Source organism: Hirundo rustica, chromosome 2 (genome assembly GCF_015227805.2).
Source record: "Hirundo rustica isolate bHirRus1 chromosome 2, bHirRus1.pri.v3, whole genome shotgun sequence".
NCBI lineage: Eukaryota > Metazoa > Chordata > Aves > Passeriformes > Hirundinidae > Hirundo > Hirundo rustica.
Window position 1 is genome coordinate 80,160,096 of NC_053451.1, and position 26,771 is coordinate 80,186,866.

Genomic DNA, 26,771 nt, shown 5'->3' on the forward strand with positions numbered 1-26,771 from the left:
TCTTCTGCTGCCTCTGAAACTATTCAGATATTTTTTCCTGCTCCTACCTTTAAATGTAAAAGCACTAAAAAAGAAAGAAATAGCTCCCAGGAACTTCTCCCACCTTTAAATTGACATTACTTCTGCTTTGTTGATTTTCACTGTTTTACCAGTGAGCTTTAGTTAAGGTTAAAAATATACTGAAATAAACTTATATAGGATTTACTTCAAAAACGTGGTTTATGTGAAGCATTGAGTCCTTTCATTCCTCTTCTCTGGAATAACCTTGCTCTAAAGTTGTGAAGAACTGTTCCTAGGTAGCTAGAGGGGATAGGGAGTTGCATTTACCTTTAGATTTCTGTAATAGTAACCTCTGTCTCTGGGAACACCATGTTCTCCATACATTCATTAGTGGGAAATAGGCAGATTTAGTTTACAGTTTAGATGTGCTTAGAAAAAGTATTTTGGGGGAGAAAAGGTACACAAATTGCTACAGCAGGTAGCCTTGATGCATTCTTTCTCTATGCAGAAAGATAAAAACCTTCAGGGTTCACTGGATAGGTCCAGATTTCTCTGCCCAGTTGTTCTTCGGCCAGGCAGATATTTTTGCTGGACTATTACAGTGAATATTGCTTTTTGCTTGAAAGGGTTGCTTTTTTATTCCTAGCCAGCAATCTCATTTCTGATGAAGTTTTAAATATTTCATAGAGCAATTGGTCTGTAGAAAGAACTATTTACATTGTCTTTGTATTCTTACATGATGACTGAAGATATTGAGAAAGCAGTACTTTGTGTAGGATCTATACTTATTTCCAAAACTGAAGAGGATAGATGTTTTCAATTTAGCGCAGAATTCCCTGCAGTACTTATCAGGCTTTACAGTCTTAACATTTTTAATCAGTTGTAAAAGATCGTCTTACTCTCTGATTTATATAATAGACCTTAGTCTTTCTATTTTTTGCTTCATTTGACTTCAGATGTTTCCAATGCTCTAAAATAGACATTTTGTTAATCTTACTTTCATCTTTAATTTTTCCATGTATCAATATTGATAAAAGTGACTTTTAAAGACAGAAATGATTAGTCATAAACCAAAAGAGATGCAATATTTAATATCATGCCTATGCCTGAAATTTTCCTCAAAATCTTATTGACTGATGTTTTGAAGGAACTAATGACTGGTCATGTGTTTTGAATTCTCCAGCTGCTAGAGGGCTTTTAATGTTTTCTGGGGAACGCTGGGGACTTTCTTACTTTCTTTCTTTCTTTCTTTCTTTCATTCTTTCGTTCTTTCTTTCTTTCTTTCTTTCTTTCTTTCTTTCTCTTTCTTTTTTTCTTTCTTTCTTTTTCTTTCTTTCTTCTCTTTCTTTCTTTCTTTTTCTTTCTTTCTTTTCTTTCTCTTTCTTTCTATTTCTTTCTTTCTTTCTCTTTCTTTATTTCTTTATTTATTTCTCTTTCTTCTCTCTCTTTCTTTCTTTCTTTCTTTCTTTCTTTCTTTCTTTCTTTCTTTCTTCTCTTCCTCTTGAGAGAAACTATGGGAAGAATTGAGAGTTCTAGAAGTTCTTATTGTGTGGTAGCCTAACAGTCTCTGGGAATTTAATGGGAAAAATATTCTCTCTCTCCCTGGTTTCCATTCAGTTTCAAGTACCTTTTTTGCCCATTGATGGTGTTTCCTCCTCTCCTGTCCAGTGCTTGACACTGGCCAAGGGCTGGAGCTCTTCCAGACATCATGGTTTTCAGTGGGCTGCCCCACCAAGAGCAGACACAGAGCAGTTGGTGGCAGAGTGGATCGGGACTGAAAGGAGGTGGTACAGAAGAGCCAGGTTGGCTGCACAACAAGACTGCTCCATTTTGCATCTACAAATTAAATACACAGGTTATTCTGTTGATTGTGGTTAACCAGCAAAACAAAGGTCAGTTCCGGCCAAGGCAGATATTTTGGCAGGAGCACATCTTTAGCAGTGATCCTTCTAGAAATTTTGGGGTTAATTCACACTATAAACCTGATTTTTTGCTCTCAGAATTAGCAAGAATATGAAGGTATAGGTAATTACTTCAGTATTGAGCTCTTCATAGTAGTTTGAATTAATTAAGTTAAAAAAATTGCTTTAATTTTAGTGTTTCAGAGCACTGTTTTGTTTGTCGGGAGCAAACACTGTTGTGTTTGGAGATTGATCTCAAATCCATCTTTTTTGTAGTGGAAGTAGGGGAGCCTTCACTGGTAGGCTTTAATTGCTTGTTGCATTTGTTTCAACTAGCTTTAAAACTCCTGTCTCTGATCGCTGGGTTTTATTCAGGTCATCGAAACAGGAGACTGAGTACAAATATATGTGGCTCCTGACTATACCTGTTCTCTCCAACTCATTCTTAACAGTGTCCTTGCCTGCTCATGAGGTTCTATGAAGACAGATGAGCAAAAAGGTAATTACTTTCAAGGACTTTAAACAAATACACACCTGTAGAATGATACATAATGTGCCTCGCTTGTCCTTTGAAAACCCTTGGACCACTGGTTTGTCATTGCTGTGCACCCTTCTTGAAATCTGTATACCCAGGCTTATTTGCAGTGAAGAATTTGCTACTAATACTTCAAATCATAGAGTGGGGAAATGGAGGATTGTGTTGTTTTCTGAAGATAAACTTTGCATTTAAAAAGCTGTTACTCCTTCACTCAAACTCCTTCAAAAGCTGTTATTTCTTTGTTCCATATTGGATACTTTTCCACAGAGCCAGCCTTTTTGGGTGCTGGGAAAAAGAATTATTTCATAGAGGCCATTAAATTTGGGGCAAAGACTTTAAGAGCCATAAGGCTTTTAAATCATCTTTACAACTGATTAGAGAGCCTTGTAACAAGAAGATAGCTCACAATCTGGCCTGTTGGCAGCAAAAAAGGAAAAGATTTGCTTAAGAGTAAGGGTAAGAGCATTTTAGCTTGGAACAACTCAGTAGATGATGCAGTTGCTAGGAAATGTCTTTCATTTCTGGAAAAAGTCTTGAGGTGAAAGCTAATCAATAAGGTAGATACAGTGTGATGTCAGTTGTTGCCATGGTTTCTGAACTTAGCAGTCTGTTATCTGCAAATAGTATTGATGGTTGCTATGCAGTTGAATCTTTTCATATTGTTGTTTTACTGTTATTAAGCACTTTAATCTTAGGTAGAGCTTTACAGAGCAGACCACTTAGGAGTTTAAATGTTTTAATAGATAGGCTTCTATTACAACCCTAGAATATCTTGAATTTTACTATCTAATAAACAACAGGCATCAGCAGGAAGTGAACAAGGTTAACATTTTGGTGATTACATTTCCACAAAGCAGTTGACATTTTCTAGTAAATTAATCTGCAAATCAAATACCTCTGTGGAATTAGTGCTATGACTCTTGACATGGCAGACTGTGTAAAAAAATGCTGTAAGCAGTCAGTCCTCTGGATGATAAGGCAGTCAGATGTATAAAGCCCTAAATGGCTGAAAAACCATTACAGCTTCTTGAACAATGGCCTTGTGTTTCATGTATCTTTCACTGCAGGATTGTACCTCTTTATTATGTTTGGCTTTTGCTAGAAAATATTTTGTAGCAGCTTATGCTAAGCATCAGGCAGCTGAATAGGCTGAAAAGGAAATGAGACTTTTCCTGATAGTTGTCAAGGTGAAGAGAATATATTCTTAGGTCAGATCCTTTAAATCAAACATAGCTTCATTTTTAATATTCTATGGAGATGTTAGTTTTAGTATAATGCTTTGCAACTTTTGCTTGATTTAGTGGTATCTCTTTGCAGTATTTTTTCTTCACAGTTTGAGTTTTCAAAAGCATTTTAGGGGGGAAGAATGAAAAGAGACGAGCAGAGGAAGGGAATTTAAAAATCAGATGATGGCTTGCTGAATTCTGTGGTTTGTACATCTTCAGAGTGAAATTTGCCATGGTATTTTTCTCTTTTTCCCCAATGTATTCCTTCTCCTCCCCTTCAATTTCCACTGTTGTCTGCCTTAACAACACATTTCTTTAGAAACTGTTTTGCCACCTTCTTTCTTGTCTTCTTCACACATCTCTTCTCTATGTGGTGACTTTGACTATCACCTCTCTTTCGAAGAGAGAAGTAATTGCCTTCCTAGTCCTACTTGTCCCCTTAATATAGTGAGTGAACTATCAAGGATGCACCCCCAGTGGGAGAACCTGAGGAAGATGTCACCAGGAAAAGTGATGCCTGTGTCTAAAATCCTGCTCCTGTGAAGTAGGCAGGGGTGTTCTACATGAATCCTCTCCTGGAGCTCCTCTAGAAATTCCCTGTTGGCTTTGCAGAAATGCAATAGAAGTTTTCGGGTGCATCCTCAAAGCAGGGCTGCTGAGCCCAGGCAGATGGAGGAGACATGTCAGCTTGGTGATGATAGCAGATGTCAAGCTAACAATCTGAACAGGAAACTAGCAGTGCAGCAGTACTTCTTACCAAATTTTTTAAAGGGGCGGGGTGGGGGGAAATGAAAAAATGAAAAACAAAAAATAGAAAAAAAGAAAGGCAGCATGGAAAAGGAGATACAAATCAGTATTGCTGACTGGCAGGAGCTCTAAAAGACTGATGCTAAATCTGTAAAGTGGTGCTGTTGAGTGGAATTATCTAAAGAAGTATTTCACCATTAAGCTGCCACAAAGAAAAAGCATTTACTTCAGGTGCCATATGCCAACTGTGCAATCAGACTTCCAGTCATACATTGTGTGTGTTCTAAAGCTGGGGGACAAGTCTCAGCTGTTTGAAGTTGCTCTTGCATAGCACTTGCATTTACCATACTGGATATTCAGTTGCTTGCACTGTTGTGAAAGCTGTGTTGTTTGGGATAGAATACTTTTATTTCTTGAGATCTTTTTGTATTAGGGTTATTTGGGGTTTTTGTCTTTTGAGGTTTTACGCCCTTACAGACAAACTAAACAGAAAGACTTTTTTTGGTGCTCTTTCACATCATGAAACAACTCAATTTTTAAAAAATGAAAAGAAATATGATTTTCTGTCTAAAAAAAATGCCCATGATACCTATTACATAAGGGAAATCTTGCTACTTTGTACTAGTGAACAACTTGATAAAGCACACAGTAGTGGAAAGTCTCAGGCAGCTTTAACGAAAGATTTTCTTGTTTTGTGAATTTGTGCTGTTTTTCTTAGGCCAAATATTTACAAACATTTATATCCATTTGTATCCAAATTTCAACTATATGTTGATAGTGATGAATGTAGTAGCTGATGCAGTTATTTCAGCTGAGAGATGACCAGTAAGACTAAGAAAAATACAGATTTTAACCCAATTATATAGGTCAGCTACTGTTCATGTTATTTAAATAAAAATCTCAGAACTTGCTGCTAAAAGTTTACTTTGGTGTACAAAATCTTTGGAAAAAAGAGTACAAAACTCTGAAGTTTGGAAATTACTTTAGATTTATTAAAACCATTTTCATTTCACGTTGGTATGATTCACCTAACCCCTTCTCTGAAGCTTTTATATCTTTAGTTGAGGTCATGGGTCAGTCATGCTGCAAATAATCTCATTTATGAGTAGACTCAAGGCATGTTTACTTTCTGTATACTTATTTAGAAAGAGAAAGCTTGTCCCAATCCAAATCCAACCAAGAAGTTCTTGTGATAACTGCCGAATGTTTTTTCTTATGTATGAGGAGATAAATGCATAAATTTATTTTTCATGATGCATTGCAGAAAAAAAAAAAAGTGCTTCTTGCTTGAACATTTTGTGCAAAACAGAATTGTCACCCAATTTTCAAACTACCTCCACAAAAACAAGTCCTTTGCCCCAAGCCCCTAACAGCCTAGTAGAGAAATCCTGTGCAAGAAAAGAAACCCTTTGTGGTTCATGTAACTTGTACTGATATAAGTTCATAAAGATTTTTGAGAAGAGGAATTTTTTTTTTCCATCATAGCCGCAGGTACAGGTTCATATCTTGCTTGCCTAAAGTCCTTTTAAGAAAATAATCCCCAGGTTTTCATCATTTGGGTGAGATCAACCAGATATTTGTGCATTTAAAGAGATTCTAAGCATACTTTTGTACATACTTAAGATGTTTCCAAAGGTTCCCTTTTTCTGACATCTCATAAAGCACCCAACCACCCAGATACAAGAACTGACAGCATTTTAAAACCCAAGGATCCTTTCATGTATAAGTCAGAATTATTTTTTGTCTAATCAGTACAATATTTTTATATGAATTTTTTAAAAAGCCATTCTAGATGGGAATTGATTCCAGGCAGTTTTTGGAATAGGACATACAAAACACACACTGCATGGCCACTGACAAATCTGTAGCTGTTTCCTGCTTGAGTCTAAATTTCTCCACATTGGTCAAGCTCAGCTGGAGTGTGCTGCTCTGAACACCTCAGACTGAGCAAGGCACGATGATATTGCCCACCCTATTTTTGGCAAGTGTTACATTTTGTTTGCCGATTTTGTGGTACTGTTTTTTCTCTTTACTGTTTTTTTTCCCTCCACCACTCAATCAGTGGATTTTTTTTTTTCACCTTACTTGAATTTGCTCCCTGCTATTACTTCCTTCAGCCACATCTGCTTCCCCTTACCTTTTATATCCACTGAAACTTTGTGATCTTCTTCCCTCCACCTTGTACAAATCTTCCCATCCCCCTTCTCTGATTTGCCATTTCTGAACATTGTTTTAGATCATCTTGCTCACATCCAGCATGAAATGAGTTCTGTTGGCAGAAAGACACAGCAACTTTACTGAATGTGCTCAAGTTGCCTGAGATTACGTGGTAGAAAAGAAATTGCAATTTCTCATAGGTGATGCTTTCAGATGTTAAGCTTGGGACAGGCATGGGGCAGAAAAGTCCTTACTAAAGGCAGATTCCTTCCTATTTATCAGTAACCTGAAACATCATTTTTTTAATATTACAAATGAACCTGTCTTGCTTTTACCACAGTCTCAGTGCAATTGGGCACTGTATTCCTTACACATTAAGGGGAAAAAAAAAAAAAAAAAAAAAAAAGGCTTTATTTATTTGTTTTTTATTTGTTTTCATTTAGAAGATAAAAATTCATCATCCTGCACAGAAAAATCCTTTATGTTATAGAGTTACAGGCAGGGAAAGACAAGTATATCATATTATATTCAGCGTTTATTTTTCACTGGAAGTTGTTACTATCTCTTCCTTTGCTGGCAATAGCAGGGTAAAAATGCTTTATTACACAAATTAGATACTTGGAATTTGCTTTAAAAATTTCCTGTACAAAGGAGACTTTCATTTAATCCATATAGGCAACTGGAAATTGGTTTGAATGCAAGCAGCTCATGGTCACAGCAATTTGCATGGGAACAGGTTTAATGTAAATCTAGACACTGTTTAGTTATGTTTTTATAAATGATGGACATGAGGAATGAAAGAGTGCTATAGTAAATGAGGAATAAAATCAAAAGCTAAAAGCTTACAATTTTTTTTTTTTTTTTTTTTTTAAGAATTCTAGACTCAGTTATCTAATGAACTTGCGTTTTGATGTGATGTGGCACTTTAATTCCCTTTAAAAACAAAAAAAAACACCCAACCTAAGCTGATCTTCTGTCATTCTTCAATTACTAACAATTACTATTCATAAGTTAATACTTCTATTGACATCAATGGGTAGAAGTGTGAGGAAATATTGGCTGTAGGCAAATAAATGTCTTGTATAATTATTCTATTCTTAGCATCTTGCTTTGCAATGAGTACCTTAAGCTTTTCAACGCTAGTGGCTCATACAACTTCCATCATAAAGCTTCCTTGATCTGAAGCCATCAGAGTATGACATTTACTCTCCCTGTTTAGCAAGGAAGAGTGGAAGCCACTTGCTGTAAAATGTCTGAGGTCAACTGGTTTCTTTTTGCTCATGAAGTGTAGCTCTTGCATAGATGGTTGAGAAGGTGCAGAATATTATGGTCATCCCACGTTTAAATAGTTCTGTATGCCTTGGAATTTAAAGAAAATTTAGGAAGTATGGCAGTAGCCTTCCCTGTATAATCAGGTTGCTATGGTAAACCTATTATTCTATACAAAGAAAGAGTATGTTTAGTAAAGTGCTGATCCCTTTTCAGATTAATGTGAGCTTCAAATGATCCCCTTTCCCTTTTCCCCTTTCCAAATGATTGGATTTGTTTGGTAAGTATTTTATCACAATAGCTAAGAGAAGCTCACAGAATGGCTTCTGATATTTCAGCAGCAAATACATACTGTATAGTTAGCTGTTCAGAAGCAATAGGACTTTAATTTTTTATTAAATTATCTCCTTAGAGTGAGCCCACTTTGCACAGTCTAACCAAAATCTCACTACTTTTGGACGCAGAATGTTTTTACAGCCAGTACAAAGTTACAGTTATTTAGTGACACCATTTAATTAATTTCCCATGCTGATCCTGTAACATTTGTAAAAGTAAAGGAACTAATAATTTGAGTATCAATTTCAGCAGCAGTGTAATAAACTACTATAATTGTATTTTTGAATACTTAAAAATAAGGAAATAGCTCAAAGAAATCCTTTTATAGAGCACTTGCTGACCGAGGTTTCTGTCTGTTTTCCAGACAGTTTCATTTCTACTGAGGTCTGAAGTCAGATGATCTAAATCACACCCTGAACTAAGGTGGGAGCCAAGCAAAAAAAAAGTATGAGGCACAGATTGAGAAAGTAGGGCCTAAATTCCCTCTGATCTTGTATCTCTTACATGACAAAAATGTGCCCAATCTGCCTAAGGATGGGCTTCCCTCCATTTTTCTGCTGATGAAACTGAAACATTAACTAAAGTGAATAAATATTACTTTCAGCAGAGACTGAGAGGAGCCTGTTCCCATTACAGCACGAGGGACCAGCCACTGGACTCTTGACTTATTAAATTAAGCATTACAGGAGATAATGCTTAGTTACCGAACATGAAGGATCCTCATTATAGGACCTTCCTTTGATTATTCCTCTGGAGGATTCCATCTCTAAAGACTCCTCTAGTCAAAGCAGCTGGTATAAAATGATTTTACCATCTTCAGGCATCCTTATTATAGCAATGGCTGGCCAGGAGACCACTGCTGAAGATTCTTCTTTTGTTTATGCTACAGTTTCCACAACAGATGGGTCTTGTTCATCAGGTACCTCTCAGCCTATGACTTACTGACTGTTCCTTGGGACAGGCTGACATGGCACTTTTGTAAAAGTGATTAGGTTGTCTGAAGTGAAGGCATAAAAAGAGACCTATTAGACTCAATAAATTTAAGCACTGAAGATTTTTTCCCAATTTCTAATGTGGCTGTCCTTGACAAATAATTATAGCTTAGAGAATGCAGGCAAATAGCATAATTTCTTCTGTAGACAATCATATCTTAAATTTTGGCATGGTTACTAAGCACAGCTCTATTATGCGGTAGATGCATTTCCTATAAAAAGTTTCTTTCTGAAACAATTATAATTGACAATACAACATAGTTTTTAAACTATGCATATAATAAAGGTATTAAGAAGTAATTACTCTAGTTCTCTATATCAGTATGTCTTTTCTAAAATTCTTTGTCCTTCTAGATTGAATCCTGGTGCATAAAATGTCAGCTCAGAAGTGCAATGTATATTGACACTTAGGAAGATGAAGAGTATGAAGTTATGAAATGAGATTAGAAAATTTTTTCCATAAATAAAAAGATCTCTCCCTAATTCAACTTAATTAGACTGTTTTCTTAAAAAAAAAAAAAAAAAAAAAAGCAAGCCCCATAAACAAAGTTGGGAAAAGAAGAATATTAATAATCATCTGTCAGTATCTTACCCTAAAAGGTTTTATTTTTGGGACACTTACAGTTACAAAACCTTCACTGAGGTTTTCATTAACAGTCCTTTCCCATTCAGTGAAATATTTCAACCAATGCTGGAAAAAATTAGTGCAGTATGTTGTGAACTGTCTAGTTGCATAATGAAAGGCTGCACTTGGAGGATACTTTTGACTTTCCAGCAATACTCTAAATTTGTGGGTTGCAGTCAATTCAGCAGTGACCAGGCCCAAGTTGAGTTTCACTGATGCTGTGACTAAATTAAATCAATAAAGGCAGGTTTTCTGCATCCCAGTCCACGTCTCTGGTGGCCATTTTTTACACACTTTATCCCTTCCCAAGCCCATCAAATGTATGAGTTTGTGCCATATTTGGAACGTTATTTCACCAACATTGCAAAAAATAATTTAAAAACATACAGAGGCAAACTCTTAGAAGTTCAGTTACCTGAACTGAGTTTGTCACAGATATGTGCAATGTAAGACTGTCCCGGATTTTTTCCACATCTGGACATTTAGTACTCACTGCTCTTAGGGTTTTGGAGTAAAGATCTGTGGGAGCTTGGATAAATCTGTTGTCCCTTTAAGCTCTGGGGAGCTCTCCTGTAAATAGATTGATGGAAGGGAGACTGTGACAGAGGTTGTGCTTGTTTCCTCAGATCTAGACAAGAAAAATTACAGGTATTTTGCTTTCAAAAATCTTGACAGAGTATTTGAGGAATTATTTTTCTACATAAATAGTGAATATCTTAGATAGCTCTGTGCATAGAATATTCAATGCTGCTCACATTTGTCTTGGTTTTTCTGAGATACGTGCTAAATATTTTAGACCAGTTATAGAGGTTGAATATGCAGATATGCGTGGGCCAGCTCAGTTATAGTAAGTTCAGATATGAAAAACGTGCAGTGCCAGTGATTGCTTATTGTTGCCGTTTCCACTAAGATTATAACAGTGATATACTTTCTGTCTGGTTGCCATGGAGGAGGAATAGTTTTGTTTTGCTATGTTTTTGTTTGTTTTTTTTTTTAATTGTGTTAATGTGCTATACTTTAATTAATACAGTATGACTTGTAGTTTGTCTTTAGGGTGAGGATGTAGCATAAATTTGGGATTCATTCAATTTATTTTATTTTACTGAAATAATGAATGACAATTATTTTATTCTTACAGGGAGATGTGAATGTGGCCAGTGCACTTGTTTCCCTCCAGGAGACAACAGGGTTCATGGCAAAAACTGTGAATGTGATGATCGACAGTGTGAAAATGCAGATGGCGATGTCTGTGGGGGTATGTGTTCACTTAATATCATATAAAACAACGTAGCGTGATTTAACTACATAACAGAACTAAATCTTGACAGTACATAGCTTTCTGTTCCCCTTGATTTTGTAGTATAATATCACTATGTGTCACCGAGACACACAAAGCAATCACACGCAGACAAGAGATTTCCGCAGAGGTTCTTCTGATCCAGCTCCCAGCTGAAAGAGCGGAGAGAAGAAACCCCTTTGTTTATTCTTTTACTTTTATACATTTGTGGGTCTAGCAGAAGATTGGCTTTTTGGGGTTTCCACCCCTCAGCCTCAGTGGCCAGACGAATTGTCAGTTACAATTGTTTTCAGGTTAGAAATATGCAAACAAAGGACAAAGAATGAAAAACAAAGGGTTTGTTTATATTACTTCTGTGGGAAAGGTAGAAAAACTGCTCTAATATTCCACAGTAACTAAAAGATCTGACTCCATTTATGAAAATCAAAAGGCTAATAAAAAACTCAGAAAAACCAGGGTAACAACTATGGACTATTTACATCATTCATTGATAATAAGATGGCAGATTTTTGTAAGAAACAAGCACTACAAGTATTAAGCATGTTAGAGAATATTTATTTTAAGACTTCAGGAATGCTAGCACATAAATGAAAGCGCTGTAGTATATCCTAAGTTCCATCAGTATTCATTAAAGAATACAGACACTTAAACCCCCCCCTAAAACATTAGGTAACTTTACGTTGTGTTTAGTACAACTGATGTTTTATTGAGGGTGTTGTAATAAACCTAAATGTACTAATGACCAGGAAAACTTTAAAATATTTTGTATTCATTGACAGTGATATGCCTGTTCTCTAAAAAAAGTAGCAAAATATGTTGTGAAAGAATGTAAAATGATTGAGAGACAGTCATAGTAATTGTAGATGCAGATGGTTTATTTTAGTGTTAACAGTGAAAACCTTATGTTGTGATATTTCAGTAAAGTATGCTGGTGTTTGGCAGTATTTTGAGGTCGTTCTAGATATGTAAGTGCATGCATACCACATGGCATTTTATAAGCAGGAGAATAATATTTGTCCTTAATGATCTCTTTCTGGATTTTATGTGCTTTATTTTTAAAACCACTCTTTGATTCTAAATATTAACAAAGTTGTTGGTATGAATAATGGCATGTTGTATTGTATTCCTAATTTCTACGTAGGATGAAGAAGGTATTGCTTCATGATCCTCGCGTATATAAAAAATTCTGACTACAGGGAATATTTATTCAAGGTGTCTGCGATGCAGAATATAGACATATATAGAAAATTTTGGTTTGAATGTCTAACCAGCCATAAAGATAGTTTACAGCATTCAGAATAATTCAATAATATGAGTGTGTAGAAAAAAAAAAATTGAAATTTAATTTTGTGTAAAGGACATAAAAGCACTGAGAAGCACTGAAAACCTGTTTCATATTTGTTAGAAATCAAATAGTTGGGTAATAAAATACATCATCATTCATTCTAAAAATATCTACTCTGTTTATATCACTCATATTTTACATTATTACATCTCCCTCTCTTTCTTTTGGGTTTGCCTGTGCTTACATCTCAGCCTGAGCTTCCTGAAATGTCTTGCTGAACTGCTAATTCTTTCCTCTTTCTTTGTCCTCTTTTCATTTCTATTTTTCTACTACTGTTGCTGCCTAGGCAATCACAGTAAGGACATAAGCCCTTGCTAGTAAATCTGACTTCAGAGCATTATAACCTGGACTGTGTGGGGTCTGACAGTGAGCACTGAGTGCCTGTAAGTACAAAGAAGGAAGACCAGCGTTTTCAGATTAAATGCATGCTGAATTGAGAAATGTGAATGACGACCTAAATGACTTGAATAAGAATTGTTACTGGCCTTCTCCAACCAGCAGAGACTGATTAATAGCTTGCTCTCCAGACCAGCTGTCCATGCAAAGATAGAAAGACATGAGGCAAAATCTGTGATAAATTAGGGTATAACTGAATGAGACACCATGGCCATGTTTTTGCATGATTGTAGTGAGTCACTCACTTAGAAATTCAGCTGTCCCTCAATGCAGTACCAAGAATAGAAACTTAATGTCTCCACAAAGACAGAGGTTGTGGGAGGACTCGGCATAGATATCACAGCACTCCACTATTAGAAATTGATTCATATAATTATGGAATCACAGAATAGTTTGGGTTGAAAGGAGACTTTAAAGATCATCCAACCACCCCTGACATGGGAAGGGAACCTTTCTCTAAGACCAGGCTGCTCAGAGACCCATCCTACTTGGCCTTGAACATTTTCAGGAGTGGGGAATCAACAGCTCTTGGCAACCTGTTGCAAGTCTCAACACCCTAGTCATAAAAAAATATCTCATCCTTATGTCCCAGCAAAACCCATTATCTTCCAGTTTGAAATCATTACTCCTTGTTCTGTCACTTCCTACCTTGGTAAAAAAAAATCTCAGTCTTTCTTATACTCCCCCTTTATGCCATGGCAAGGTCACAGTATGGTCTCCCCAGAGCCTTCTCTTTTCCAGGCTAAACAATCTCAATACTCTCAGCCATTCCTCATAAGAGGGGTGGTCCATCCCTCTGACCATTTTTGGAGATATTCTCTGGACCTGTTCCAACAGATTTACATCTTTCTTGTACTAGGGACCACAGAACTGGACACAGTGCTCCAGATGGGGTCTCACCAGAGTGGAGTGGAGGGGTACACTCACCTTCCTTGACCTGCTTTCCAAGTCTTTCCTTCATGTTCCTCTCCTTTGTCAGTGCCTCTGTACATAGACTTAATAATATTGTAGAAGATATTAATGCAGTTTTTTCGAGATAGATATGTTCTACCTAATGGCTCTTTCCCTACTGTTTATGTTTTTTGATTATGTAAGATTTCCCAAGTATACTTCAGTGTTGATCCACAGAAATATTTAACATCACATTTCCTTTGGCTTCACTTGGTTCTTTGAGTCTTTCATGTGCAAGTTAAGTGGTTTTGGTGCACACACATGACCAGAGAATCACAGGTTTGCCAGCACAGGTCCTTGGCGGCAGTGTGTTGCTTCTTTATACGAGGCTTGATGTTTACTCATCCTCTATCCTGGTGAGACATACTTCTCTCTGCCCTCTGAGGTTATGGTTGTGCTGCTTGCTCCAGATGCTTCCTAAGCTTTCAAGTGGTGTTTGTTTCCTTTCTGTGTCCAGTCATATTTTCCAGTGATTTCATCATTGGCTGCTCCACCTCACTGGGGTAACTCTTGTCCATTACAATTGTTTTTCTCTTTCAGGATTGAGGGCAGGCGACAAGAAGAACTCAGGACAACAGTAAAGATCAATTTGAAATGGATTTAATAATGCTGTTAGCTCCATTCACTTCAATTTGTTCTCTGGACAATTAGTGGCCTAGCTATGAGTTCTTGTCACAGCCAAGTAGCAGCCATTGAAGGAATAAAACAAAACCTTTGGGATCCTCTGCATACCACAAGTTCCTGTAGAATTATGCTTATTAAAAACTCTGCAATAAAACCAACCACAACAAAAATAGTAAAAAGTTCGTTGAAACTAGGATCATTGGCAAAGGTAAAACTTGTAAGAGATAACTCATAACAAGACTTACATATTTCTATGAATGCACCCATTTTGTATTACATCGATATATCATTCTGTGCTTCAAATAGTGGGCCATCAATAAGAACATTAGCTTTGATAAGACCTTTTAATATTTATTCATAAATATTTGCACTGTCTTTAACACTAAGAAACGACTAAGGCTGATCATTCCAATAAGCCAGTTCTTTGACTGGTGACAGTGGAATACTTTAAGTCTGATTTCATTATTTTCAAGTGAGCAATTCCACTTTGAGGACGTTTTAATTATTTGGTTTGGCCAGAGAACATAAAAATACAGTCCTCACCAAAATACGATCCTAATACTTCAGGGAATCCAGTTGTGTCATATCACATCAGAGTGCCTTTTGGTAAAAGGCATTAGTTATCATTAGTTTGAAATTCTGGTTATACTATAAAGGCTTCTATAAGCTTGAAGAGCTGTCTTACTCTTGGAGCAAATGATGAGGTAATTCATATTTCCCTCCTTACTCAGATTTACCTTCACACCCCTCTCTTTGTTAAGTGTAAGCAAACAGTGCAGCAAAAACTCTGCTTGAGACTTTATGGGAGGGAAAGTTAGTATTTTTTTAGGAAATCCACAAGTAAATTAATTTTCACTACCCAGACACGTCCTTTTGTTGATTTCATCCTCTTGCATTCTCATGCCCAAATACAAGCATCAAAGTGTCTGCATTTAACAGTTTGGTCAGGATTCCTTGTGTGCCACAGAAGATGGACAAGGGATGCCACCCACCTTGTTAGGTTCTTGTTAGGCCTTTTTGGTTCTTCTTGACTGACGATAACAAACTGGTCTTTAAGTACATATTTTGTTTATTTAAGACCCAAAAGTTAGGAAGAGCCTTTAGCTCTGTAAACTTCAAGCAAGTCTGGTGCCTGTTGTCTGTGCTTTCTGATTTTTGGCATTCTTGGGACAAAGCTGTTCTTGTTGGAGTTATGAGGAAAAGAATTACACAGGTTATGTGCTGTGTCTCCATTGACATCTTTTGTTGTTGAGCACACACTCTTCTGCCAAGTCATCATGACATTCATCATATCATATCATATGAGAGTGCAGTCCTTCTGATTTTGATGAAACAATGCATTCCTAAGTTTACTTCTGTGAATGTGGTGTTGGTTATCGGTGCAGGTCATGCATTTGACCTCATTCTGTTGTTTCTTCTGGCGCTTACTTGCACATTTTCATCCATACATCATTTGTACCAGCATTAAGATTTCCAACATTATTCTCTATGAACTGCCAGAGAACAAGTGAAAATCTGGAGTTTGTAAGGCATACATATACCTGAATCCACAATTCCCAGCTTTCCAATGATTTAAACTTTTCAAACTGAGGCAGAAACTTCCATATCACATTCTTATAGCGATGGATTCTAGGATTGCACAGTCACTGCCAGGATATAGGATGGTAAAGCTCCCTCTCAAAAGTCTGGTATAAGTTGCCCCTAATTGCTATAGTCCTTTTGAATAAAAAAATTTCATTACTCTCCAGCCAGGCTAAATAATTGGATTCAGAGGAAGTACTGCCCTTTTTAATTTTTTTTTTTTTTTGAATATAAGATATACAAGATGAAATGTAAAACATTTTTTTGTGAAAGTTGTAGGTCCATACTGCAAAAATTGTGAATGACATTTATTTTTGTCGTCTGTTCCATGAAGCAGAAGCATGATATTTTCAGATAACATGTTCTTATGAGGACCAATAAGACCATAACCACAGAAATGAGAGAGCTATGATTAATTATATGCTTCATTAAGCAATGCTAAGTATGATACAGTTGCTGTCAGACAATTTCCTCATTTCTCGCACTAGTGTTGATCCACAGAAACAGAAGTATATAAGACATTTGTGGAATTCTCTAATATATGTAAAAAACAAATTAGGAAAGAAAAACAGTATCTGTCAATCTCCCAAAGAGAGGTTTTGGCACTGACTGGTCTGAGAATTCAGGAATACGTCTCCTGAGACAAGCGTGCCTTTTCTGACCATATGACACATAATTTCAATGTCTTCAGCCACCTAAACTAAAGCACCTTTTATCACCTGTGATTCCTCAGACTACCCTTGCCTGACCCCAGCTTGGCTCCACAAGGACACAGGAATGCCTGCCTGGCTGCTGCCATCATGAGGATGTCCTTTACGCTGTAGGGCATGTCCAGTGCCACTGGGCATCTGAACTGAACCTCTAATTTCTCTGCAGTTGCTACTGTGTTAAAATAAAAATTTATATCCTATCCTATCTTTCATCTGTTCTAGTGAAAATCTTTAGAGCAGGAACCATATTATTTTTGAACCTGGAGAACATACAATTGTTACAGAATTCAGTATATATATTATATATAGATAGCGAATGTACTAGATAGATATAGTCTCTCTATATATATTACTTAATAGAGAATTTTTATTACAGTGTTTGTTATTGAGAAATGCAATTTATTCTGGGGAGGGAAAAAACCACCAAAAAATCCCAGAGATCAAAACCAACAGTTCATATATGCTTACTGAGTAAAACTGATGCCAACAAAGATGAAAATGATGGTATTAAATAGTGGAGAACTCCAACAGTCTAACTGGAATAAAACTAATGTGAATTAGGGTTTTATTTTGGCAATACTAAGATGAGAATTAATGATTCAATGACTGTGCCCTTGTGTTTAACTGCTTCATCCTAGTGCTGAGGCACATCCAGGGGCAGCAACAGATAAATTTGGAAATTTGATCAGTAGGTATTAGATACAAGAATGACTACTGTAGCTAATACAGGTACTAGTGGCATTGCATAATCTGTATTAAATTAAAATAATTTTATTTTTTTCTTTTAAAAGCACTACAGATTTCTGTCCTGGTTACCTAGACATTTGTGTAGGTGTATGACAAGTCCACACTTTACATAGATGCACAGAGAACTTAGTTAGTTTAGCTTTTCAGATAGCATAAAATGGGATTCAGGTTTGCAGAAAGCATTTTAATTTAATCCTTCCGTGCAAATAAGCAGTAAAGGCATTGCTACTACATTAGCATTTAAGTTGATTAATAGATATTAATTTTGTGAATCCAAAAGGGGCTTTTCTGTTGAACCTCTTCCATTAGGGTATAAATGGCCATTACACCACTGCCATGCTTTCGCTTGTGTTGAAATCTGTGCATTGTGTGCAGCAAAAGCCTGTCTCCAAGCAGGCCATGCTCTCAGAACGCCTAAGATATGTGCAGCCCACACCAACATCACTTGAAAGTTTGTTGCAATAGGCATCACCCTTGTTTGAAATGCTGATGTCTTCTGTATCAGATTTTTTCTCCTGCTTTGTCTTTCTCTGGTAGTTTGAGAATACCCGTTCTGAGACTCTCTGAATTCCTCTGAACTTTTTAGTACCCTTCCAAGTTTTGCAACAATTTCTTTGAACATGGATATCACAGAGTTGCATGACTTCAACACCATCTCATCAGTGCTCTAATTTTGTGCCTCCTCACTTTTCTCTGGGTAGGTAGGCGTGAGAATGGCATTGTCCCTTTTTGCTGCAGTGTTTCACTTGAAGGTGTAACTGAACTGCCTGGCTGTTGTGTTACTCAAACGGGAGCCACAATCCAACTTCATTAGACTTAGACAAGACTGACTAACCTACTTTGAAAATACAAAAGACAGTCAGTATTTTACTTCACATTTCTATTAGGTTTCTCCAGCTGCAGTTGTTACAACTGTTTGGGTCTTCTGATATTCAATAAAAAACCAAAAATAAAAATCAGTGTTCCAAGAACTTTTTTAGTAGCTCATTTAGCATATTTGGGCAGGGTAATGAAGCCTGCTCACCTAGAAATATTTCTTGCAGATATATGTGGTTTAATATTCTCTTCTGCTAATAATATAATGGAAAGTCATGCAATTTAAAAGAAAAAATAAAAATGGAAATCATGATTCTATTTAAATACAGGGAAAAATACTTGTTTCATTTTCTGTGGTGTTCTATATCAGGGATCCTGTATTATGCTGCAATTTTTCATATTCTTATTACACTTTAAAAACTTTTTATTTTTCATCCATTTAAAATATGTTATATTGTATTAGTGTGAGAAGCTTCTGTTCCTGAGGTGCCAAATTTTGCTTGGGTCTGGCCTCAGTTGGTCCTTCAGGAACATCATCTGTTTGTAATAGTCTCTAAATAAGAACCAGCTTTCTCTGTAATGATTATTTCAACTTTTTCCTTGTGCTGATGCTCCCCTGTAATGATGCCTTTTGTATTACAAAATGATCATGCAGGTTTTTGGGGAATACAAAGAACAGCTACAGCTGCATGAGTAGTCCTAAACCAAAATTTCCAACAACAACACAATTTCAATTCCAGGCATGGCAAGAAATAATTCATCCTGGTGTCCAGTTTGGTTCAGGTTGATTAGATTATAATCAGAGTTATAATGGGCCCCTGCCAGTAATCTGTCACAGCTTGCTTTTTTTTTGCAGGGTTCATATTTCACATTTAAATCTTGTGGTTATTTGATTTATAATTCTAAACAAAATTAAAGAGTATTTGACATGATCTTTTTGTCTTCTTTTCCTCTCCCGCATCAAAGTTTTTATTCTTTGAGTTCTTTTTTAAAACATTGTTGATTATTTAAAGTTTATTAACATGGCTTTGTATGAATAAGCATTTGCAATGTAATTTGTTTGTGATTTTAACAGTTTTACATAAGGTCTGAAATATTGATAGACCAACACTTCTCAGTAAATCTGCTTAATCTGTATAGTTGGGGTGAAGAAAAAGCTCTAATTGAAGAAGTCCAGTCAAAATGAATTGCTTAACATGATAAAATGCTGATTTAACCATTCAGATTATCCCTTTCTTCTGTGATTTGCAAGGAGGATATTCACAACTAGACCATGTAATGCAGTTTTTCTCAGGCTAACATACTCACATGAGATAGCTTAGAGTTAACAAGCAGTGGGCTGAACACTTGTACACTTGCCACCCCAATGGATGAGGCATCCAAAAAGCTGCAGCTGCCCAAGCTGGTGTCAGCTAGGAACAAATATTTTTTTAAAAATGGATTATTTGAGACAAAAGAATCCTTTATTGCTTGAGGATTTATATGGCATAAAGGAGGAGAGAAATTGTCATTACAGAAAATGCAAGTCAAATTTTATGTGGTAAACTGCAAGCTCTGTTTGCTACAAATTTTAGATTATTCATTATCTTTTTATATGACTTGTGTAAAGGGTTTACAGACATGATCAGTCTCTTCATTCAGTAACACATGATGACTACAAGAAAAATGCCTTAAAATTATTTTCTCAGTGAAATTGCCATGATTTCATACTGTTCACTGCTAAAAGAGTAGAGGGGTTTGTATCTTCAGAAAAAATTTTCTTGCAGTGACCACCATTTGTATGTTTTGCTCTTAGCTGGTTGAGCTAATCTAATCTCAGTTCTAATCTCTGTGTTACTAATTAAAAATAATGTAGATAAAAATAGTCTTACAGAAGCTTAATTTTAGTTAACATAGACAATTGCATGACATCTATCTGGAAGGGGCATATGGGAAAGTATATATGCCTGTTTTCTATCTCTCGCATTTTGGGTTATCGTATAGTTGTTCTTGTTTCCCAGTCTGACACAAAAATTCAAGTAGCATCAAACCTTATCATTGCTAGTTATCAATTTTTAGAAGTGGGTAGAAATACTGTCATAATAAGACTGTGTCATTGTTATCTGAGCCTTTAAAGCTGTATAATAATATGATAAATATGGTAGAAATATAATAGGCATCAGTAATATAATACGATAAAAAACCCGCAAAGATCAATACAGAGTTTGGGATACAAAAATTATTTTGAATTTTTAGATGCTGGAAATGACAGCTCCAAGACATCGGAGCTCCCAGTATTTTTATAATCAAAATTTGGAAAGTATTTGATTATCAGTAAACCCAAATGAATTTCACTTTCAGCAAGCTACCAGGTTTGTCTCTCCTCTAGCCTTTCACCAGTGTTGCCTCTCAGTTTTCAAAATCAAGTTGCACTGGAGGCTCATAAGAAATCCACTAATTAGAAAAACAAAATTGCTGGTTTGCTTCCCTGCATCCTCCAGCTCCATACTTTCCCAAATACTTCTACTGCTTGCTCCCTTCTTTCCAGTCTATGCTCCCAAATTATCTCCATCCCTTCGTTTCTCTCTCTTGCCCTACATAGCAGATAGGAGAGGACAAAAGTCACTGGTATGTATAGTTTGCTTCCCAGGTAACTGATTAGCTAAGGAATTATTGTCTCTGATGCAGAAATATTATTCAAAGTTTGAGAAATTCTGGCTGGGAGACGTTGCTTACTTCTTTTTTTATTTCTATTCTCCATTCCTCTATTCTTGTCTGTATTTGTTGTCACTTTTCCCTTCCTCGTGGCCAAATTTTCTACTCAGTTTATTATTTAACATATTTTCATTTTTAAAATAATATTTTTGCAAATACTTTTTAAAAAAATCTGTTTTTATCTTTCCCCTCCCCTTCTTTGAAGTGTGAATTAAGGCTTCTAGCATCTATTTCTCATCCACGATCTATGGTTTCTTTGACCTATCCCTCACTCGTTTTCTGCACATCATTAGGGCACTCTGTTTAACAAGAGGGAGAGAACTGGAGGAGACCATCCTGCTAGGAAGCTGTGCACTCCACCCATCAGTCTTTCTGTCCCATAGCACACACTTCATACTGAAGAGGTCTGGAGCTGTGACCAGAGTCACAGGTTTCTGCTTGTCTTGCTCAAAACCAGCCTTGGTGTCGTTACAGGCAATGGTATCTGCTCATGTGGCCGATGCATTTGCCAGGATGGGTGGTTTGGAAAGTTGTGCCAGCATTCAAGGAAGTGCAACATGACGGAGGAGGAGAGCAGAAGTCTCTGCGAGTCAGCGGATGGCATATTATGCTCCGGGAAGGGTAAGATCTGGCAGCTGAGCTACCCTATGTCAGCTCCTGACAGAGGAAAATAATCACATTCTGGAAGACTAATATGCATGGCAGGGGGTTGTTGTCTAGTAGCCCTCTCTTTCAAAGGCACTCATTAAAAGGATGTTAAAGGATGCTCTGTAATGCACTTACATCCATTTTGTCAGACACCCACCCCAGCCGTACATGTTCAGCAGCGTTGCTCTCCTATGCAATTTGTTAGTAGCATATAATTTCCTGTATATGTTTAGCTGATGGTCTGTGTGGAACAGCTGTACATTATAAACTGTTAGTGCTCATTCCACTTTGGGGGAAGAAAGTACTGCCCACTGTAACTCGCCAGTGGGGAAGATGGCAAATATAATATATTGGACAAAAATAGATGGAGGAAAGTGTTTAAAAGCAATTTGGTATCCTTAGTCACTCTGCTCCCCAAAATAGCTGTGAAGGAAAAGTAGATGTCTGCAACCCCCACAAATGAATCCTACAAACTTTCTCATTTACTAATTTTCATTCAGGTGGTTGCATCAGCTTCAGTTCAGCTCTAAAAATTGCCACAGGGAGGAATAAAAGTTAGAAGATCTTGATAATTATCTGAAATTATTCTCTGAGGTTCTTACCTTGCAGTCTTTCAGGCTAGGAAATTGCATTAATGGAAAGAGGGCTTTTTAGCTCCCCTGTAGTGCAAATTGCCTATTTTTGTATATAATATGTCTGAAAGAGGATAGACAAAAAAGAGACTGGTTGGAGCCTAGAATGCACTCAATCCAGACTCTATGTGCCATTTCCTATATTTTTATGTCCTTTGCATAGACAGGAAAGAGATCTGCCAGCTGGGAAAAACAGTTAGGAACCTTCTACATCAGGCAGGTTTCCAGTTTTCCCTTTGGTAACTTTTATTTCAGTGAAAAGGAAATTTAAATGGGGTTTCCCAGCCCAGCCTTCATCCATCTGTATCATCATTGTCAGAATTCTCCCTATTCTTTTTTTTCTTTGAGGTTTTTTTTCTCCTTAGTTGACGCAATGTCATTAAAAATGAGAAAGTTGCACTGTTTCTCTGTTTTTTTCCAAATGGGGCTATCTTTAAATTAGTATATGTGTAAGAGGATGGTGAGTTACTGGAGAAGTGGAAATACTCTTTTTCACTGCAGAAATTAACTTTTTTTTTCTCTTAATATGTGCCTCACTGAGATTTTGTATATAAACCATGAAGGCGAAGGAATATGCTTGGTATCAATAAAATGCATTATGTAGGATTCTGTATAAATATGAAAAATTATGCTGATTTTAAAAATATTTGTATTATGTGCTATCTTTTTCTAAGGATGGCTGAGAGCTATTTATTCTAGCCTGTAGGTTTTACTATGAGAACAATTAACTTTAATCATGTGTTTCAAGAGTATGATTTATTTGAGGCTTTGGGAGCAGATAATCCATCAGGAATTTGCAGAGATATCAAGGATTTTTTTACCTCTGTTGGCTATGCTGCTGGGGTGTGGTTTGGGATCTGGTCACTTATATAATCTGTAGCAGCTTGAAAATTTCTCTAGCATCCTTTCCAGCCTGACCCATTCTGTGATTCTGTGACCCTAAGTCCATACTCAGCAACAGTAGTGGGATTTTTATTTATTTATTTATTTATTTATTTATTTATTTATTTTATTTTATTTTATTTTTATTTTTATTTTTACTTTTATTTTGTTAAGTTTCTTTGGCCCCAAAGCACATATTAGCTTTCGATGTCATGAAAGGTTGCCCAGAGGACAGCTGAGTCAAATTAGATGCAATAGCAGCTTTATTGCTATTGCTATCTCCTGCCTCTTCTCTGAGCAGGATGGGGATCACAAAGACTAATTGTCTTTAATAAGTCTAATAATAAGTCTGATTTCATTGCTATCCTTTTTTTTTTTTTTTTTTTTAGTCAAATCTATTCTTGATGCTAAGATATATATCTGGAAATCATGTCTTACTGGATATTCATAGTTTAAAACACTGTTCAGAGATAGTGAAGCACTACCCAGCAACCAAAATGGTGATTTTTTATTTCTGATTCATTACAGTGAGAAAAAAATAATGATTACTGGTCAAATAAATGGGAATTTTGAACCTGTTCACTAATGGTGGTTATTCCATTTTTGTTGGAAACCTAGCCAGAATATGCAAGTGCTAAAATGGACTGAGGATAGCTTGAGTTTCTGTATGTCGGTTCTAATAGACGGTATCAGCAGATAACTGCTGAACGCTATCAGAAAACTGCACTCTGCTAATATAAGCAAAGCTGGGCATCCACATTCCTAGGCAGTTTTCAGAATCTTGGCTCACTTACTGTGCCACCTGTAGCAGAAGCTCTGCCCAAGGAAAATAGCAACACCCACCACGCTGATGCCTCCCTGGCAGTAAAGATAGGGGTGTGCATGGTGACTGTAATGGTGCAGGATGTGGGCAAGGTAATGAGCCAAATACCATCGGAGAGGATCTGGCTGGGATCCCAGGAAACACCCTGCAACTCATTAGACTCAACTAAACTGAGGAGCCTCCCAGAGCAGCATGCCCTGTTCAGGGAAAAGACTCTACACATTCATTTCTCTAACAGGTTTTGTGTTTTGGAGCCTTATCTTCCTTGCTTGACTTGGTGTTAAATTTGCTGTATCTTCTGCAAAACAGTTTTAAACATCATGGGCATCCCTCAATAGCAGCATTAGTGCTTGCTTATGCAGAACCACTTCAGGCTTCTTACAGTGTAATATTCTTAATAACTGCTTTAATTTCACTAAAAATACTCATACTATTCCTTATTATTTTCAGATGTCAGTACCTTGCAGTTTGTATAAACAGAGGTATTTGGTTTAAATTACCTTCAAGTATATCTTGGTGTACCTCTTAAAGAGCAACCCTTTGATATATATGCTATCCTCCACTGCCTCCTTACACAATGGCATTTTTGATCCTTGTAGGGAATGTCAGTATTTTCTGTGCCAGTGGCCCAGTAAGCAGTACTCACATAAAAATAGATGCTTAATCAAATACTTCCATCCTCAAATGTTATAATCACTAGCTCTTGCTGAATACATTTACTTGTTCCATATGTTCCAAGTTAAAGCCTTTCCCTAAAATTATGCAATGAGTTAATTTTTGTGAATTTAAAATAAGCATTAAATTACATATTTAATTAAAAACTAGATACTCTGCTGAAGCTGTTCTGAAGTTTTCAAGAATTAAGCTTCAGTATTTATGGGAAAAGCAATGGAAAATTAGTTGATATCAACAGATGCAACTTTTTTCCTTTAAGTGTATTAGAGTTGTTATTATGGATTTTATTCAGAGGTCATTGAAAGAACTGGAAAGATGGAAAAGTACAATTTTATAGGATTTGGCTCAGGCCCTGTTGAGTAACCCATTAATTCTGTTTAGGTTATATGCTGACATAACCAAGCTTCCTTCTATATATTTTTTCTTTAATAATGCATTCAACACCTGGTGACTTTTTAATAGAATCATTCTGGAAATATTGCAGGAGGCTAGGATCTGCAGGTGCATTTAAGTCATTTATAAGCATCTTCTGTAAAAGGTCAACAGCTTCTTTGGTGACTTTTTTTAACTCAGCCCTTCATAGCTGAAAATTTTGAAAGTTGAAAATATATTCTTTGCTATAATTAATCTAATTTTTTTTTTTTTTTTAAACATTGATTTCTGCTGTTACCTCTTCTTAGGACTAGTTCCACAAGGATTTTTGCTTAGCAGTTAGTAAGATCCCTGCTTCAGTGTTTACATGTCTGAAATCTGTATAGGGCCAGACTGCTGAAGGTGAGATCTCGTAAAAGCCAAGTCTCTTCAGCCAAGTGCTGGAATCATTCAGGAGGAACTACCATCTCCTTGTGGCATTTCTAGTTGCAGAAAAGCCTCTCTCACACACTTCTCAGGCTATAGGCTTCCTGACACATGTTGTCCAGGGGCACCTGTCACTGTCTGGGATTCAGAGCCACGAACCTTCTCCTGAGGGTAAGGATGTCTCAGAGTCTTCTCTTCAAGGGAGGTTTCTTGTGCTCAATGGGTTATGGCATCACCTGAACTAGACCCTGCTTTGCCTGTGAGGATGTGGCCTGACATGCTTGAGGAGAAGGAAGCAGCTTGTCCCAACAAGGGGCCTTAGGGCACACTGCAGGAACACGCCAATTTTTGAGCTGCCGTTTTGTGCACCAACACTTTCTGACCTAGACCAAATGTTTAGTAATTCTATGGGAGGTGGAGAAGCTTCATTTGTCATAGAGGTCTATAGATGTTAGTTTTGGGCGCTGCTGGTCTTTTGTGAACTCACCTCTAAATGCTTTAAATGAGGAGGACTATATTTTCCACCTGGGTGTGATTTTACTGCCTTCAGTAACAATGGGCTTGGGACAATTTGAACTTTGCTAGGAAAAAAAAAAAAAAGAAAAAAGAAGTTACAGGGAGGGAAGCCCTGATTGTAGGTCTGAAACCAAAAGAAAGCTTCAAAATGTGTCCTGATTAATTGACATTGTAGGATCAAAGCATTAGTAGTAACATCCCACCATACTCTAGCTCATGCCAAAAGAATCCTTTCATTCAAAAGGCTTTTAGCTTGATTATTTTCTTTTATGAAACAGCCTCTTAAGCAGCAATTTTGTGCACATGCACATGTGCGTATGGGTGCATATGTGTGATTTGGATTGTTATTTTCTAGTCTGAATGTGCCAGTACTCTTTGACTGTGAGTAATAATTTTTGTGATTTCAGGCTCCTGCCACTGTGGAAAGTGCATCTGTTCACCCCAGGAATGGTACATTTCGGGTGATTTCTGTGAATGCGATGACAGAGACTGTGACAAACATGATGGTCTCATTTGCACAGGTGCAGTACAGGCTAACACTTAATTGCTTCAGGAAACAAATGGAGTTGATGGGAATTATGTTAGACAAAGCCCAGCTTCTTCTTTTCCCCACTGATGGAGGAAGCGCATTTGGTCGTTATTCAAACCTGCTATAATTGTTTCTTCACGCAAGGCAATGATCAACTTAAGGTTTCAAAACAACAGTTAGAAGCCTGAGTATGAATTTAAATAAGTAAGCCAGCTATGGAAACCATCAACAATTCTCTCTAATAGACTACAAGTTACTGTTTTTTGGCAAAGGACACAGTGTCAGCATTACAATCATGAGGTTTCCTTAGCCTTTG

At 36.7% G+C, this 26,771-nt stretch overlaps 1 protein-coding gene across 2 annotated transcripts in view; it reads left to right on the forward strand.

The window, feature by feature from the left end:
- The window catches only part of ITGBL1 (integrin subunit beta like 1), a 130,052-nt gene that overhangs the window by 101,543 nt on the left and 1,738 nt on the right, over positions 1-26,771 (forward strand). Inside the window, exons 7-9 of one of the 2 annotated variants that reach the window (XR_005699464.1) lie at positions 10,930-11,046; positions 21,427-21,573; positions 26,334-26,442. Coding sequence is in view for 1 of the 2 variants with exons in the window: in XM_040055930.1 (XP_039911864.1) it covers positions 10,930-11,046; positions 21,427-21,573; positions 26,334-26,447 (378 nt within the window). In the remaining variant the exon portion in view is untranslated. Of the gene's footprint in view, positions 1-10,929; positions 11,047-21,426; positions 21,574-26,333; positions 26,448-26,771 lie in introns of those variants that run through there. The other variant, XM_040055930.1, reaches the window with a different exon arrangement.